At 40.7% G+C, this 12,425-nt stretch overlaps 1 protein-coding gene across 2 annotated transcripts in view; it reads left to right on the forward strand.

Moving 5' to 3' along the window:
* MBOAT2 (membrane bound glycerophospholipid O-acyltransferase 2) overlaps positions 1-12,425 on the forward strand; it is a 128,342-nt gene that overhangs the window by 107,178 nt on the left and 8,739 nt on the right. For both annotated transcript variants that reach the window (XM_087437188.1, XM_087437187.1), the window contains 5 exons: positions 1,385-1,568; positions 5,398-5,590; positions 6,171-6,274; positions 9,012-9,076; positions 10,701-10,833. In XM_087437188.1, coding sequence (XP_087293314.1) covers positions 1,385-1,568; positions 5,398-5,590; positions 6,171-6,274; positions 9,012-9,076; positions 10,701-10,833 — 679 coding nt within the window. The remainder of the gene's footprint in view (positions 1-1,384; positions 1,569-5,397; positions 5,591-6,170; positions 6,275-9,011; positions 9,077-10,700; positions 10,834-12,425) is intronic.

Genomic DNA, 12,425 nt, shown 5'->3' on the forward strand with positions numbered 1-12,425 from the left:
AGAGTGGTTGTGCTTTTTAAGGAGACAACTTCTCTTACTAGAGAGGAAGAAGGGGTTATAACGTGTTTGAGAAGGCTGCTTCCTGTCCCAGGTGTAGTTCTTTTATTTATGATAGTTTATATTTGTCAATAGATGGCAGACTTGATAAATGGAGCTGGTTTTAAAAAGTAAATAAAAACGTATACTCCTAATTCATTTATATGATAATGTATACAGTCTAAATAGTCTTCTATGTTACTAACCATTTTTCACCTGATTACGTGCATCGAGAACTAGAATGCTTGGTAAACTTTAGATACCATGTGCCATTTGAACAGACCTCAAAGCAATTGAATTAAAAAATGTTCTAAGACATCATTGATTCATCTCTCTCTCACCCCCCATAAACAGTCTATCAGCAAACCCCTGTTCTGCCAGAATGTATGCCGATGCTGCCTACCCCACTGCTCCCAGCAGTCACCTCCTGCCCAGTAGCCTCCTGACTGGTCTTCCTACTTCCACCCTCCCCTTTCCACATACAGGGGCTAGAGGGATTCTTTTGAAACATAGGTGTTTAGAAACCCTACTGTAGGTTTTCATTACATTCAGAATAAAATCCCAAATTCCTATCATGGCTTGTAAGGCAGGTCCTGTATAATCCCACCTTGGCTCTCTCTAACTCTCCTCCTTCCTCTTTTCCCTGTTCAGGCTACTCCAGGCACCCCGTCCTCCCTCCTGCCGGACGTGCCCCATCTCAGGGATTTTGCAGTCATTGTTCCCTCTGCCTGGAATCCTTGTCCTGGATATGCAGACGACTCCATCTCTCACTTTCTTCTGGTCTCTGCTCAATTGTTGCCTTACCAGAAAGGCCTTCTCTGACTTATTAATATAATAAAATACCCCCTGCTCTTGGTAGTGCATAGCAACTCTGAAAATATTTTATATATATATATTTTTTATGTGTTTTCTGCAACTGTTATGTGAGCTCTGAGAATGCAGGATTTTTCTCTGTTTTGTTTATTGCAGTATCTCTAGACCCTGGAGCATGCCAGGCACATAGGTGGCACACACATAGATTTATTAAATGGGGGAATGATTGACTAGTAAGAGATGATTCTTTACGCCATATCATATCTCATCTGTCTTAGGTTTTGTCATGAGGAATTAAGTAGAAACCCTTCGTAGTTGTTCATAAAGATCTGTATAGAAACTCTTCTATCCAAAAATACTGCTGAGCATTAATACATCCTGATCTTTTAAATTCTTATTGTATAGGTGCAAGTGAAAATTAAAGCTTATTTTACTTTGGAAGTGGTAAGAGCAGTGAGGTAGAGGATGATTATTCCTATTAAGTTTTCTGAAAGCTTATGTAACGTCTCACAAGTTGCTTGTCTTTTAATTGCAGGCGCATGCCAAGCCTACTGGAGTATTTAAGTTACAACTGTAACTTCATGGGTATCCTGGCAGGCCCACTCTGCTCTTACAAAGACTACATTACTTTCATTGAAGGCAGATCATACCATATGACAAAATCAGGAGAAAATGGAAGAGAAGAAATACAGTATGAAAGAACAGAGCCGTCTCCAAATGTAAGATCATGAGATTCATCTGGTGCCGTTATAACATGTATTGATTAGTCCTGTTGATTTAAAGATACTAATGTTTTCAAGTTTTGAGTTTACCCATCTATTTCTTTAAAAATATTTTTCAAGATAAATGAGTCTTCACACTGCCCCTGGTAGTGATGCCTAGTAGAAGTACAGTCATGGTTAAAGAGTAAAAATAAGGTTAAACTGTGCTGAGTTCCTTAGTGAGAACAATGCTTTATCATTAGAGAGTATTTTACAGGCAAGTCATTCTCGTGAAACTGACCCAGCCTAATTTTCCAGGCTTTTTCCTTTTCTGTACCTTATGTTCCAGCAATTTCAGAGCGTTCTCTTTTCCTGTCCCGCTTTCCCCGTCCTCTTCCTCTTCATTGCCACTTGAAATCTTACTCTTCTTTAAAGGCCTACTTCAGATATCACCTTTCCACAAAACCTTTATGATTCTCACAATAAGAAAGATAATAAGGGCTGACACTTTGATAGCACCTCCCATGTGCCAGGCACTGTCGCAGGCACTTCACACGTTCCTCTTCAGCCCTCACGGCAGTCTGAGGAGGCGGGGCGGTTCTCACCATTTAACACATGGGGACACTAAGGATGAGTAATTTGACCAAGATTCCCAGGTTGACAGTAGGAGAACTAGAATTCAGACTCAGGCAGTCTGGCTCCGAAGTCTGGGCTGCATTGCCTCACAACCGAACATAATCTTCACTCCCCTTGAACTACGGGGACGCCTGGAACTGCTGAGATGCTGCTTTATCAAGAAAGGCTACGAGGCTTTGTGTAGGCAGCTGAGTTTCTGCTGGATTTGATCTGGTAGAATCTAAAAGTCCCATGAGAAGTAAGCCAATCAAAAAATCTGCGAGACAAAAAAGGGAGCTGGCATGTTTTCTCAGAATGTGGGGCTTGGAGCAAAGGATCACCCTCCTTTCTAAGTTATTGTAAAACAAAGAGGGAATGAGGAAATGTGCACTCATTTGCAAAAGCTCTTATATTCTCTCTTTTCTGCCGTGTGACTCATTGTGTTTTATACCAGAAAGGTGCTTTGTCTTCATCCTCTCTATTACTGGTTAAGTGTTAATTGATAAGTGGCGTATCAAACTGGGTTGAATTTCAGACTTGAAATTGGGTATATTCAGATCTCTTTCATTGACTGTTTGGTGTCTCCAGGCTGACTACTTAACCCTTTAGAGGTCTCACTGCCATAAGAGAAAGAAAAGATGATTATAGACAGCTTCAGTATTCCAGAAGTTGATTCTGGAATACTGGAAAGAGAATGAAAACCTAGGAATCAAGATACTGGACATAATTTTGTAAAATATTTGAAAAATATCAAGTGCTACAAACGTGTGAATAGTAGTAAATAAAACCCAACAAAGAATAATACAAATTTGTATATTACTTCTGTCACTTCACTATGAATTTTTATGGGATTCACTCTAATAAAACGTCACTTTCCTCTTTTGGGTTATAGACATCATAAATCAGAGGTTGTTGACAATGGAAAATATTTTTAATATGTTATCTCACTATTTTAATATCTTTTTAAATTAAATTCCGTATGTATATAGTTCACACAGTCAAATAGTAGCAGTTGTTTACAAATCACTCAAAGGTCTTTGGAAGCTTTTTGTGCATCAGTGGGGTGTGTAGACACTTAAGATCCAAAGTAGAACAGTCAAGTAGCCAGTGCTGGAAAAAGGACCAAAATAACAGGGGCTTAAATAAGGTGGAAGTTTATTTTTCTCTCACGTGCCGGCTCAAGTGTAAGGGGTCCATAGATAGTAGGGCGGCTCCATGGGTTGAGGATCCAAGCTCTCCCCTGTTTTTGCCATCCTGAGGGTGTTGCCCTCATCCACATGGTCTGAGACGGCTCACCAGGGAAGTTGTATATGTTACTTGTGCTGACATCCCATGGACCATGTAGCTGCACTCAGCTGCCACGGATGCTGTCGTGTGTGGTCTTTAGCTAGACTTCTGTGTGCCCAAATAAAAACTTCCCTTGCTGTGCAAGAAGCGGAGGATGGCTCCTGGGTCAGTCTCTGCCATGATGTCTGTAGGTCTTTTCTGGGGACTGTTTGATTTCTTGAGTGAAGGATCCTCCAGTCTTCTGCCCAGAGTATACAAACTTGATTGCTGGTCTCTGGAGCTGTGCAGGGCAAGGGAGCTAAGGATTTCTCCTCTCAGAATGCAGACTTTCTCCATAGTCTCCACATTTTCATTCCAGCGCTTAACCCAGCCCCTCTCTGGACCCATGTCCCTAAGCCTGGCTCTTCTCTGGTTAGACTTCTCTGAGAATTAACTTCTGGCCTCCTGCTAGAATGGTGGAGGGGTGTCACCTTACTAAGCAGGGAGGCTCTGGGAACTAGGGGATTACACCTGGCTTCCCAGTTTTAGGCCCCTCACTCCCGCCTTCCAAGGTACTTGATCCCTGCATTCTCGGAGCCTTTTTGGGGCTTCTGATTGGTGTTTGCGCCACCTGGTAGTTGAGATCAGGTGCATATTACTTTAATTTTTTTTTTTAATTGAGATCTGGAAACTTGTATATGTGGTGTAAGGGCCACAGTATTTCTCATTATGTTGCTAAGATGATACACCCAACTTTTAGGTTAATGCAAGAGGCCATTCATTTCATCTCACTTCATTTATAATTACAATTTTTCCTCTAATTGCCTGTTTTAAAATCTTTTTCTATTCAAATGTATAGATTAGATATTTTGAGGAGGGGTGAAGAAAGAGTGGAGAAAACTTTGAAAGACAACCAGGAAAATGAGACTAAGAACAGCTGCAGCATGGAGTCCTTGAGCATTCAGCACCTCCTAGCAAGAGCAGCCTGAGAATACAAGACAGATTTTCACAAGTGCAGTGAATCTGGCGTGTGCTTTCACGCCTGCCTTTGAGCCGCTCTTTTCACACTGTTAGAGAAAGCGTTCAGAGTGGATGTTCATCTGCATATTACTTCAGTTAATTTGAATATCATTTGATTATTGTACAAGACACTCTAAATCTAAGTATTTTGTTACATTCCTTTATCTGGATCCAACCTTTCCTTTCTTCTACTTGTTTCTTTCCCTTTGTATCCTGTATAATCTCCTTTATATTGAATCAGATTGAAATATTCTGCCCTACTAAAAATACAAGAACATCATGAGTTGGATTCTTTCAGGGTAATTTCACCTTACCAGAATATAGTAAAGAATGGCCTTTTCTTTCCATCATTCTTTTATGCAAATCTTTTAGTTTTCTCAAGTGGGTAGCTCTTTTGGTTTTATCATTCTCGAACAAAATTGCGTTAAATAACTTTCAGATTTAAAGAAATTTAAGTTGTGTGTTGTAAAAATAACGTCCACGAAGTACCTAGAATTTGGAAAATATAGAAAAGACACAATGGAAAAAATAAGCTCTGTGTGGATATATGTGTGTGTTTAATCACATAAAATTCACTACCAAAAGTTATTAATATTAACATTTTTGTGTAGTCACACCTTTACACGTGTGTTTGCTTTTAGATGTTTTTTATTTACTGAAATATTTTTTTATTTACTGAAATATTATTTATTTTCTGAAAACACATATTGAGGTTTCTAGTGTGATTTGAGCCATAATCCAGAGATAGTAATAGAGATAAGGCTGGAAATGTTCATACTGTGAGACCGTGGAGGGCTTTAAATGCTGAGCACAACATAGTTTATGATTTTTGACAGGAGAGTTACCGAGTTAATGCTACATTCAGGAACATTAATCTGGCAGTAATATGTAAAATGAATTACAAGTAGTATCGATTAAGTTTAAGAGGTTTGTCTTATACTTTCAGATCGCAGTCATTCAGAAGCTCTTAGTCTGTGGACTTTCCTTATTATTTCACTTGACCATCTCTAACGCATTATCTGTGGAGAATAACATCGATGAGCATTTTCAAGCTACAGCTTCATGGCCGACAAAGGTTGTCTATCTGTATGTCTCTCTTTTGGCTGCCAGACCCAAATACTATTTTGCATGGACATTGGGTAAGTAACACATGAATGGACTTTTCTGTTACTGTGTTGAGGTGTATCTTACCCTACAGATAGCCAGGAGAGTCCCTCTTGAGGATGTGAAGTTAAAGACCCATTAGAAAAGTTAGGGTCGGGCCGGCCCCGTGGCTTAGTGGTTAAGTGAGCGCGCTCCACTGCTGGCGACCCGGGTTCGGATCCCGGGCTTGCACCGATGCACTGCTCCTCCGGCCATGCTGAGGCCGTGTCCCACATACAGCAACTAGAAGGATGTGCAGCTATGACACACAACTATCTACTGGGGCTTTGGGGGAAAAAATAAATTAAAAAAAAAAAAAAAAAGAAAAGTTAGGGTCATATTTGTAGAAGAAACAAATGTACAGCTCATATCCAAGATATATCCTAAAAACTGTTAGGCTATCCTAGAAACTGGATCAAGGTCCATTTTATTATAATATCAGATAAAAATGAGAATAAATCTACTTTTACTGTTTAAGGATAAAAAATCATAGAGTATAAGATACACTGTCTGGGAGAACACGATAGATTGTTACCTAGGTTCTTAATACTGTTTTTTTCATTTTGTTTACTACAGCTGATGCTATTAATAATGCTGCAGGCTTTGGTTTCAGAGGATATGACAAAAATGGAGCAGCTCGTTGGGACTTAATTTCCAATTTGAGAATTCAGCAAATAGAGGTTAGTGAATCATCGAGAAGTTAGTTACCATAAGATACTTTAGGTGCCATAATTTGCTTTCATAGGTTATGATGTGGTGTTCCAAGAGTGGTATTGAAGGATTTTTAATAATACTCATTCTTCCATTCAAACAATATTTATTGGTCATCAACCATGTGCTTCAGGCACTGGGAATCCAGTGAATAAGATTGCTGTGATCTGGGCCCTCATAGGGCTTTAATCTGGGGGCGGGGGGACGTTACAGGGATAGAAAAAGATAGGTTATGATTAGAGAGGTGGGATATGTGCATGTTTATAAATAGGAATCTAGCTGAGGTGAGATGGCTCAGGGAAAGGGCCCTGCAGGAAATAATGTCTTAAGCTGAGTCCTAAACGATAAGTAGGAGGTAGCCAGGCACTCCAGGTAGAGGGGAGCAGCCTGAGAAAGTGGGAAGCGGTATGTGGCTCATGTTGGTTCACATTGTAGGGAATGGTGTCAGATGAGGCTGAAGAAATAGAGGCCAGGTCAAGCACAGTCTTAGAGGCCATATTAAGAGTTTTGAATTCTCCTATAAGAGCAAGGGAGCATTGTGGATGGGTTATATGCAGGCAAGTGAGATGATCATATACGTGTTTTAGAAGAATCTGGCTACATCAAGTAGAATGTGTTGCCCTTATGAGCCACAGTGGTCTCTTAGGAGGGTATTGTGTTAATCCAAGATGATGGTGACCGAAACCAGGGTAGTGACAGTGGGGCTGGAAAGACAAACACATTGAAGAGCTGTTTAAGAGACTCAGCAGAACTTGGTGATACGTGGGAATCAGCAAGAGAGAATGAGTTATGATTCACGCCCAGCTGTCTGGTTTAAATGACTGGGCTTGTGGATCCCTTTCCCTGAGATAAGGAACAAAGAAGAGGCCCAGGTTTGAAGGGAAAGATAATGTGTTCACATTTCCGACTTCACTGTGTTGTCCAGCAGGCCAGTGAATGATCGGACACTAGCTGAAGCATCTGAGCTTGAGACCATAATTTGGGAACTATCAGCATGTAGCATTTCAAGTTTTGGGAGAAACCACAAGAGTAGCCGTGAGAGAGCCTGAGAGAATGAAAAGAGAGGAGAGCCCCTGAAGGAGTACTCATACGTTCAGATTGGGCAAAGGGAGGCAGTGCAGAAGGAGTAGCCAGAGTGAAAAGAGGAGAACCAAGAGCAGACCTTGCTTTGCAAGCCTCCAAAAAGGATTATTCCAAATAGGAGAAATTACCAAAACTTTGGGTGAAAGGTTAACAGGGAACTTGATAATGGATGCATCAGGCAGGACCCACTACTGCACCTCAGCATCACCGACATGGGACAGCCAGGCATTAAGTGCCTGTGGTTGTGGTACCCTCAGAAATACCGCACCACCTCTCAGGTAGTTTGCCAAGATACTTAAACCTGACCAGGTCTCTAGATCTTTCTAAATTTAGAGGGAATCTGGAGATAGAGAAGTAAGTTAAACACCAGATCCAGCAGTGGGAAATTCTTTAGGACAAATGACCCAATTTTTCCCAACAAATAAATGGTATGGGAGAAGTGGGGCCAGAGAGGGGCTATTACAGATTAAAAGAGACTTCAGCCAAATGCCCTGTATGAACCTTGTATGGATCCCAGTTGAACAGGCCAACTGGAAAAACATGTTTCTAAACAATCAGGGATATTTGAATACAAAATGCATATTAGATGATGTTAAGAAATTAATGTTAATTTTGTTAGGTCTGATCATGGTTTTTAAGAGTCCTTATTTATTGGACATAAATTCTGAACTATTTACAGGTGAAATAAGATGTCTGGTATTTGCTTTGAAATATTCTTAAGGACGTCAGTCATAAAAATGGAGAAAGGGAGGGAGAATTCGATAATTGTGGACATTGGATGATGAGTATGTGGCAGTGTTACTAAACTTTTGTTCATTATTACTACCCTGTGGGGCCTTTTGAGACTTTTTTTTCCTAATCCGCCCCCCCCCCAAGAAATTTTAACACCTCAGTAGACAATATACTATGTATCTCTTTCTGTACTGTACATATATATGTGCTTTATACATAAAAAGAGTAAGATTTCTTTTGCCCCATAAGAACCAGTTTTCATCCTTGGATTTTGACAAGAGTAGTAAATAATGGACCACAGAATCGAAAATGGTAAGAAGGAGGAGAAGACCTGAGGAGGAGATAGTTACATAGGGAAGAATAGAGGCCAGGAGTTCAGAGGTTCCCTCTGAGGTTGGAGGGTAGCGTTAGTGGGAGAAGCTTGAGTGAGGAGGCTCGAAAGGTAGGAAGACAGTGTACAGATCCACTCTTTCAGGGTAGCAGTTCCAGGTGGGGCGGAGATCCCAAGTTGCTAGGGAAGGCCAGCTGAAGAGGCATGGAGGTGAGGGAACTGGGAGACTGCAGCTTGATGGGGCGTCCAGTCCCCAGTGAAAGGGGCCTTGAAAGGCCGTCTTCATACTCTCTCAGGAACTTCTTTTGGATAACTCCATGACAACCTCTGTAGATATTAATGTATAGGAGAAAATGGTGATAATTCATTTACCTTGTAGATGTTCCCTACAATAAACAAACTCCTTTTATGAATGATGTTGCTGTATTAGAAAAAAAGGTAAGAAATCAGTACACTACCATCATTGTCAAGTAACTTATTTTTAGCACAATAAAAAATTATTACTTACTTAAAGCTTCATTATTTTGTTGGCCAAAGAAAAAGGTTCCTTTGTTTTTCAGATGTCAACAAGTTTCAAGATGTTTCTTGATAATTGGAATATTCAGACAGCTCTTTGGCTCAAAAGGTATGTTTCTTCAAGAGCAATCTTTAGCTGTACTTTGGCATCTAGTACTTAAGGCTGAGCTTCACTGAGTTCAGATTTTTGATTAAATTAACAGTGTGTTGAGGGACATTGTGACCTTGGTGTTAACCAGGAAACACTGTTAACATCCTCCAAAGCAAGGTACTATCAAATCGGAGAACTGTTTTGGCTTGTCATGAGCGTGGCTGTCACTGACCTCTCAGCCCATCTTTAAAGGCCTCTACCAAGGTCTGAGATCGGCAGTGTCCTCCTACTCTCATTCTTTGGAGATTTGGTTAAACAGAGTAGCTATACAACCTGTGTACATATGCCCTAGATTTTCCAGAAGAGTTCCAGTTTTAGAATATTTCAGTTCAACAGATCTATGTATGTTAGGTGCAGCATACAAAGATGAATAAGACAAAACGCCCCAGCCTCTGCAGTCACACCGTTCACAATCACAGCAGTGTAATCTACATGTGCTGTCCCCTGTAGGGAGGGTGATGAGAGAGAGCGAGCAGGAGCGGTGAGGGCTCAGAGGGAAGAGAGGTGCTTGCACTGAGGTTTATGGTTAGGAGTTTGTCAGATGGACATGAGGAAGGTAAAGCAGCCCAGGCGGAGGAACACTGACAAAAGACGAAGTTAGGAAATTGCACAGAAAATCCCAGGAATTCTGTCTCATTGTTCCCAGTGAGACACACTGCCCTATCTTGAGTTTATCTCATAAAATATTGCCCCTGTAGGGCCGGCCCCGTGGCTTAGCGGTTAAGTGCGCGCGCTCCGCTGCTGGCGGCCCGGGTTCGGATCCGGGCGCGCACCGACGCACCGCTTCTCCGGCCATGCTGAGGCCGTGTCCCACATACAGCAACTAGAAGGATGTGCAGCTATGACATACAGCTATCTACTGGGGCTTTGGGGGGAAAAAAATAAATAAATAAAATCTTTAAAAAAAAAAAAAAAATTGCCCCTGTAATGGTAGGGCTCTAAGCACCTTCTGTGTAAAGCAGCCTTCTTTTCTAGTGTCCTTTATTTTATGACAAGTTGAATATCTTTATCCCTTGAGATATCCAGAATATATTATCATTGCTTCCTGGTGCCTTACAGTCTCCCCAATGGCTGCAGATTTTCTGAGCTAATCTGTTGTGTTATTTTTTTTGTTGTTATATTTTAAATTTGATACCTTAGGAAAATCTTACTTATATCTGAGTTCTCTACCCTGTTACAGGAAAACTTTAGACTAAGCCCAGCCTACTTGCCAGAAAGAATAGTGTTGTTAGATCAGTTAAAAGTTCTTAATGTTGTTAAAAAAAATGGTAAAATAATATAAAATAAAAATAACTTAAAGTTTATTTTTGTAAATAGTATAGATTCCCAAACACTAGAAATGATCATTTTAGCTATTACATATACCAGTAAGAAGATAGAAATTAAATTTGTTTTCCTAAATTTGATACTTAATAGCTATAACCTCCCTAAAGTCACAGATAAACTTATTGCCTAAGATAAGTTGTGGTGGTTTTCCTGGTTATCCTAAATCCTGTCAGGTAATAAAAGAATGACCATTGTGGGCTTTATAAACTCTAATCCCTCATTCCTCTTGGCTCTCTGTGTTTTTCGTGGTTTCTAGGGTGTGTTATGAACGAGTCTCCTGGAGTCCAACTATCCAGACATTCATTCTCTCTGCCATTTGGCATGGGGTATACCCAGGATATTATCTGACATTCCTAACAGGAGTGCTGATGACTTTAGCAGCGCGAGCTGTAAGTATCACGAATTTCGTTTTATACCTCAGTTGTAGTCCACTTGAACTGATAGAAAAGGCGGGTAAACCTTTTACTAGTTTGGCCTTATTTCCTTGGCCATTGTCAGCGCTCCACTCTGGCTGGAAGTGAGGTGTGTGCCTGGCGTGTTTGTTGAGTGCTCCTGGGGGCTCCATACTTGGTTCATCTGTGGAGAAGACCTGATACACAGGAGGCACCCACAAAGTGTTCATTGTCTTTACAGAATTTTCTGAAGGAGAGCTAAAAACTGAGTTAAATAAAGATGATCAGACGGGTAGGTTTATTTTAGAAATGTTTGCTGAAGGCTGTAACCTTTGAGTCCTCTTTTAGATGAAGAGTGAACTATGGATAGGCCTAGATAAAGGGGATGGGTAGACACCACATTGGAAGCAGGGTGCAATTCTTTAGAGTATCTGCTGGGTTGGGACCTGGAGTAATATTTTGGGAAACAGTTGCGAAAGTAGATCGGTGACATGAGTGGTCAAAGAAGAAGGACAATTTAGTTTAGTGTTAAGTCCTCGAAAGTCAATCAGAGGAAAGTGACGTGACAGCAATGGTGTTTGAGCAAGCTTATTATGGCACAGGTGAGAGGGCTTCGTTTAACAAACTGGCAGATATTTACTGTATTCAGTTTTAAGGTACCTTGGGGGCGTATGAGGGAAATATCAAGAAGTATTAACTAAGGGCTATCCCTTCTGCTAGTTTAGTCTAATTAGCGGCGTAAGGTGTATGTATGTGTATGTGTATGTGTAGACGTACACCACAAGGCATATATGATAGGTTCCATGGGTTTTATAGATAGTAAGTACCATAGGTGTTGAGAGATGAAAGAAATCCCTTTTGGTTGGGTTGACTGGCGGTAGCCTCATTAGGAAACTGTGGTTGGATTTGGGCTTTGAAAGATGAAAGTTATTTCAATAATGAGTAAAGTGTAATGGGGGGACAAAATGATATTCTAGGTGTGGAAGTGACATTAGCAAAATCAGGTTTGAAAGTGCCTGGTGTATTTGGAAATAACAAGTAAATTTAGTTGAAGCAGAGACTTCATGTATGCATAAATAGTGAGTAATTCTGGAAAGGCAAGTGATGGGGTGGAGGGAAGTGGAGCAATAATAGAAGAACGTGAACACCAGACTGGGAAAGAGACTCAGCGTCATTCTGTCTGTGTACCAGGGAGTCAGGTTAGGTTTTGAAGTATGGTGATGGAATGCTGAAAACCATGCCTCAGGGAAACTGATTTGCCGTTGGGGGACAGAATGGAATAGAGAGTGGGTAGCTCCTGCGGTGAGCTAGGCCAGAAGTGGTAGGAGCTGGGATTCAGTTCTGGTCACTGAGTGACGGTCTCTGTAGGGAAGAGCCGTTAACCATACACCTCATCATCTCTGAAAAATTTGTGTGGCATCCTCATGGCAGGGCAATGTTTTACCTATAAACATATTAAACAAGAAAAGTGGGGAACACAATAGAAAAAAGAAAATAATATTTGGTTAAGTTTGCATGTTTCAAAACTGAAATGTTTTGACTTTCTTGGAAGCTAAAAAAAATATTAAAATAGTGATTATTAGAAAACA

This window comes from Ceratotherium simum, chromosome 11 (genome assembly GCF_057802395.1).
Source record: "Ceratotherium simum simum isolate JZ-2026a chromosome 11, ASM5780239v1, whole genome shotgun sequence".
NCBI classification, from domain to species: domain Eukaryota; kingdom Metazoa; phylum Chordata; class Mammalia; order Perissodactyla; family Rhinocerotidae; genus Ceratotherium; species Ceratotherium simum.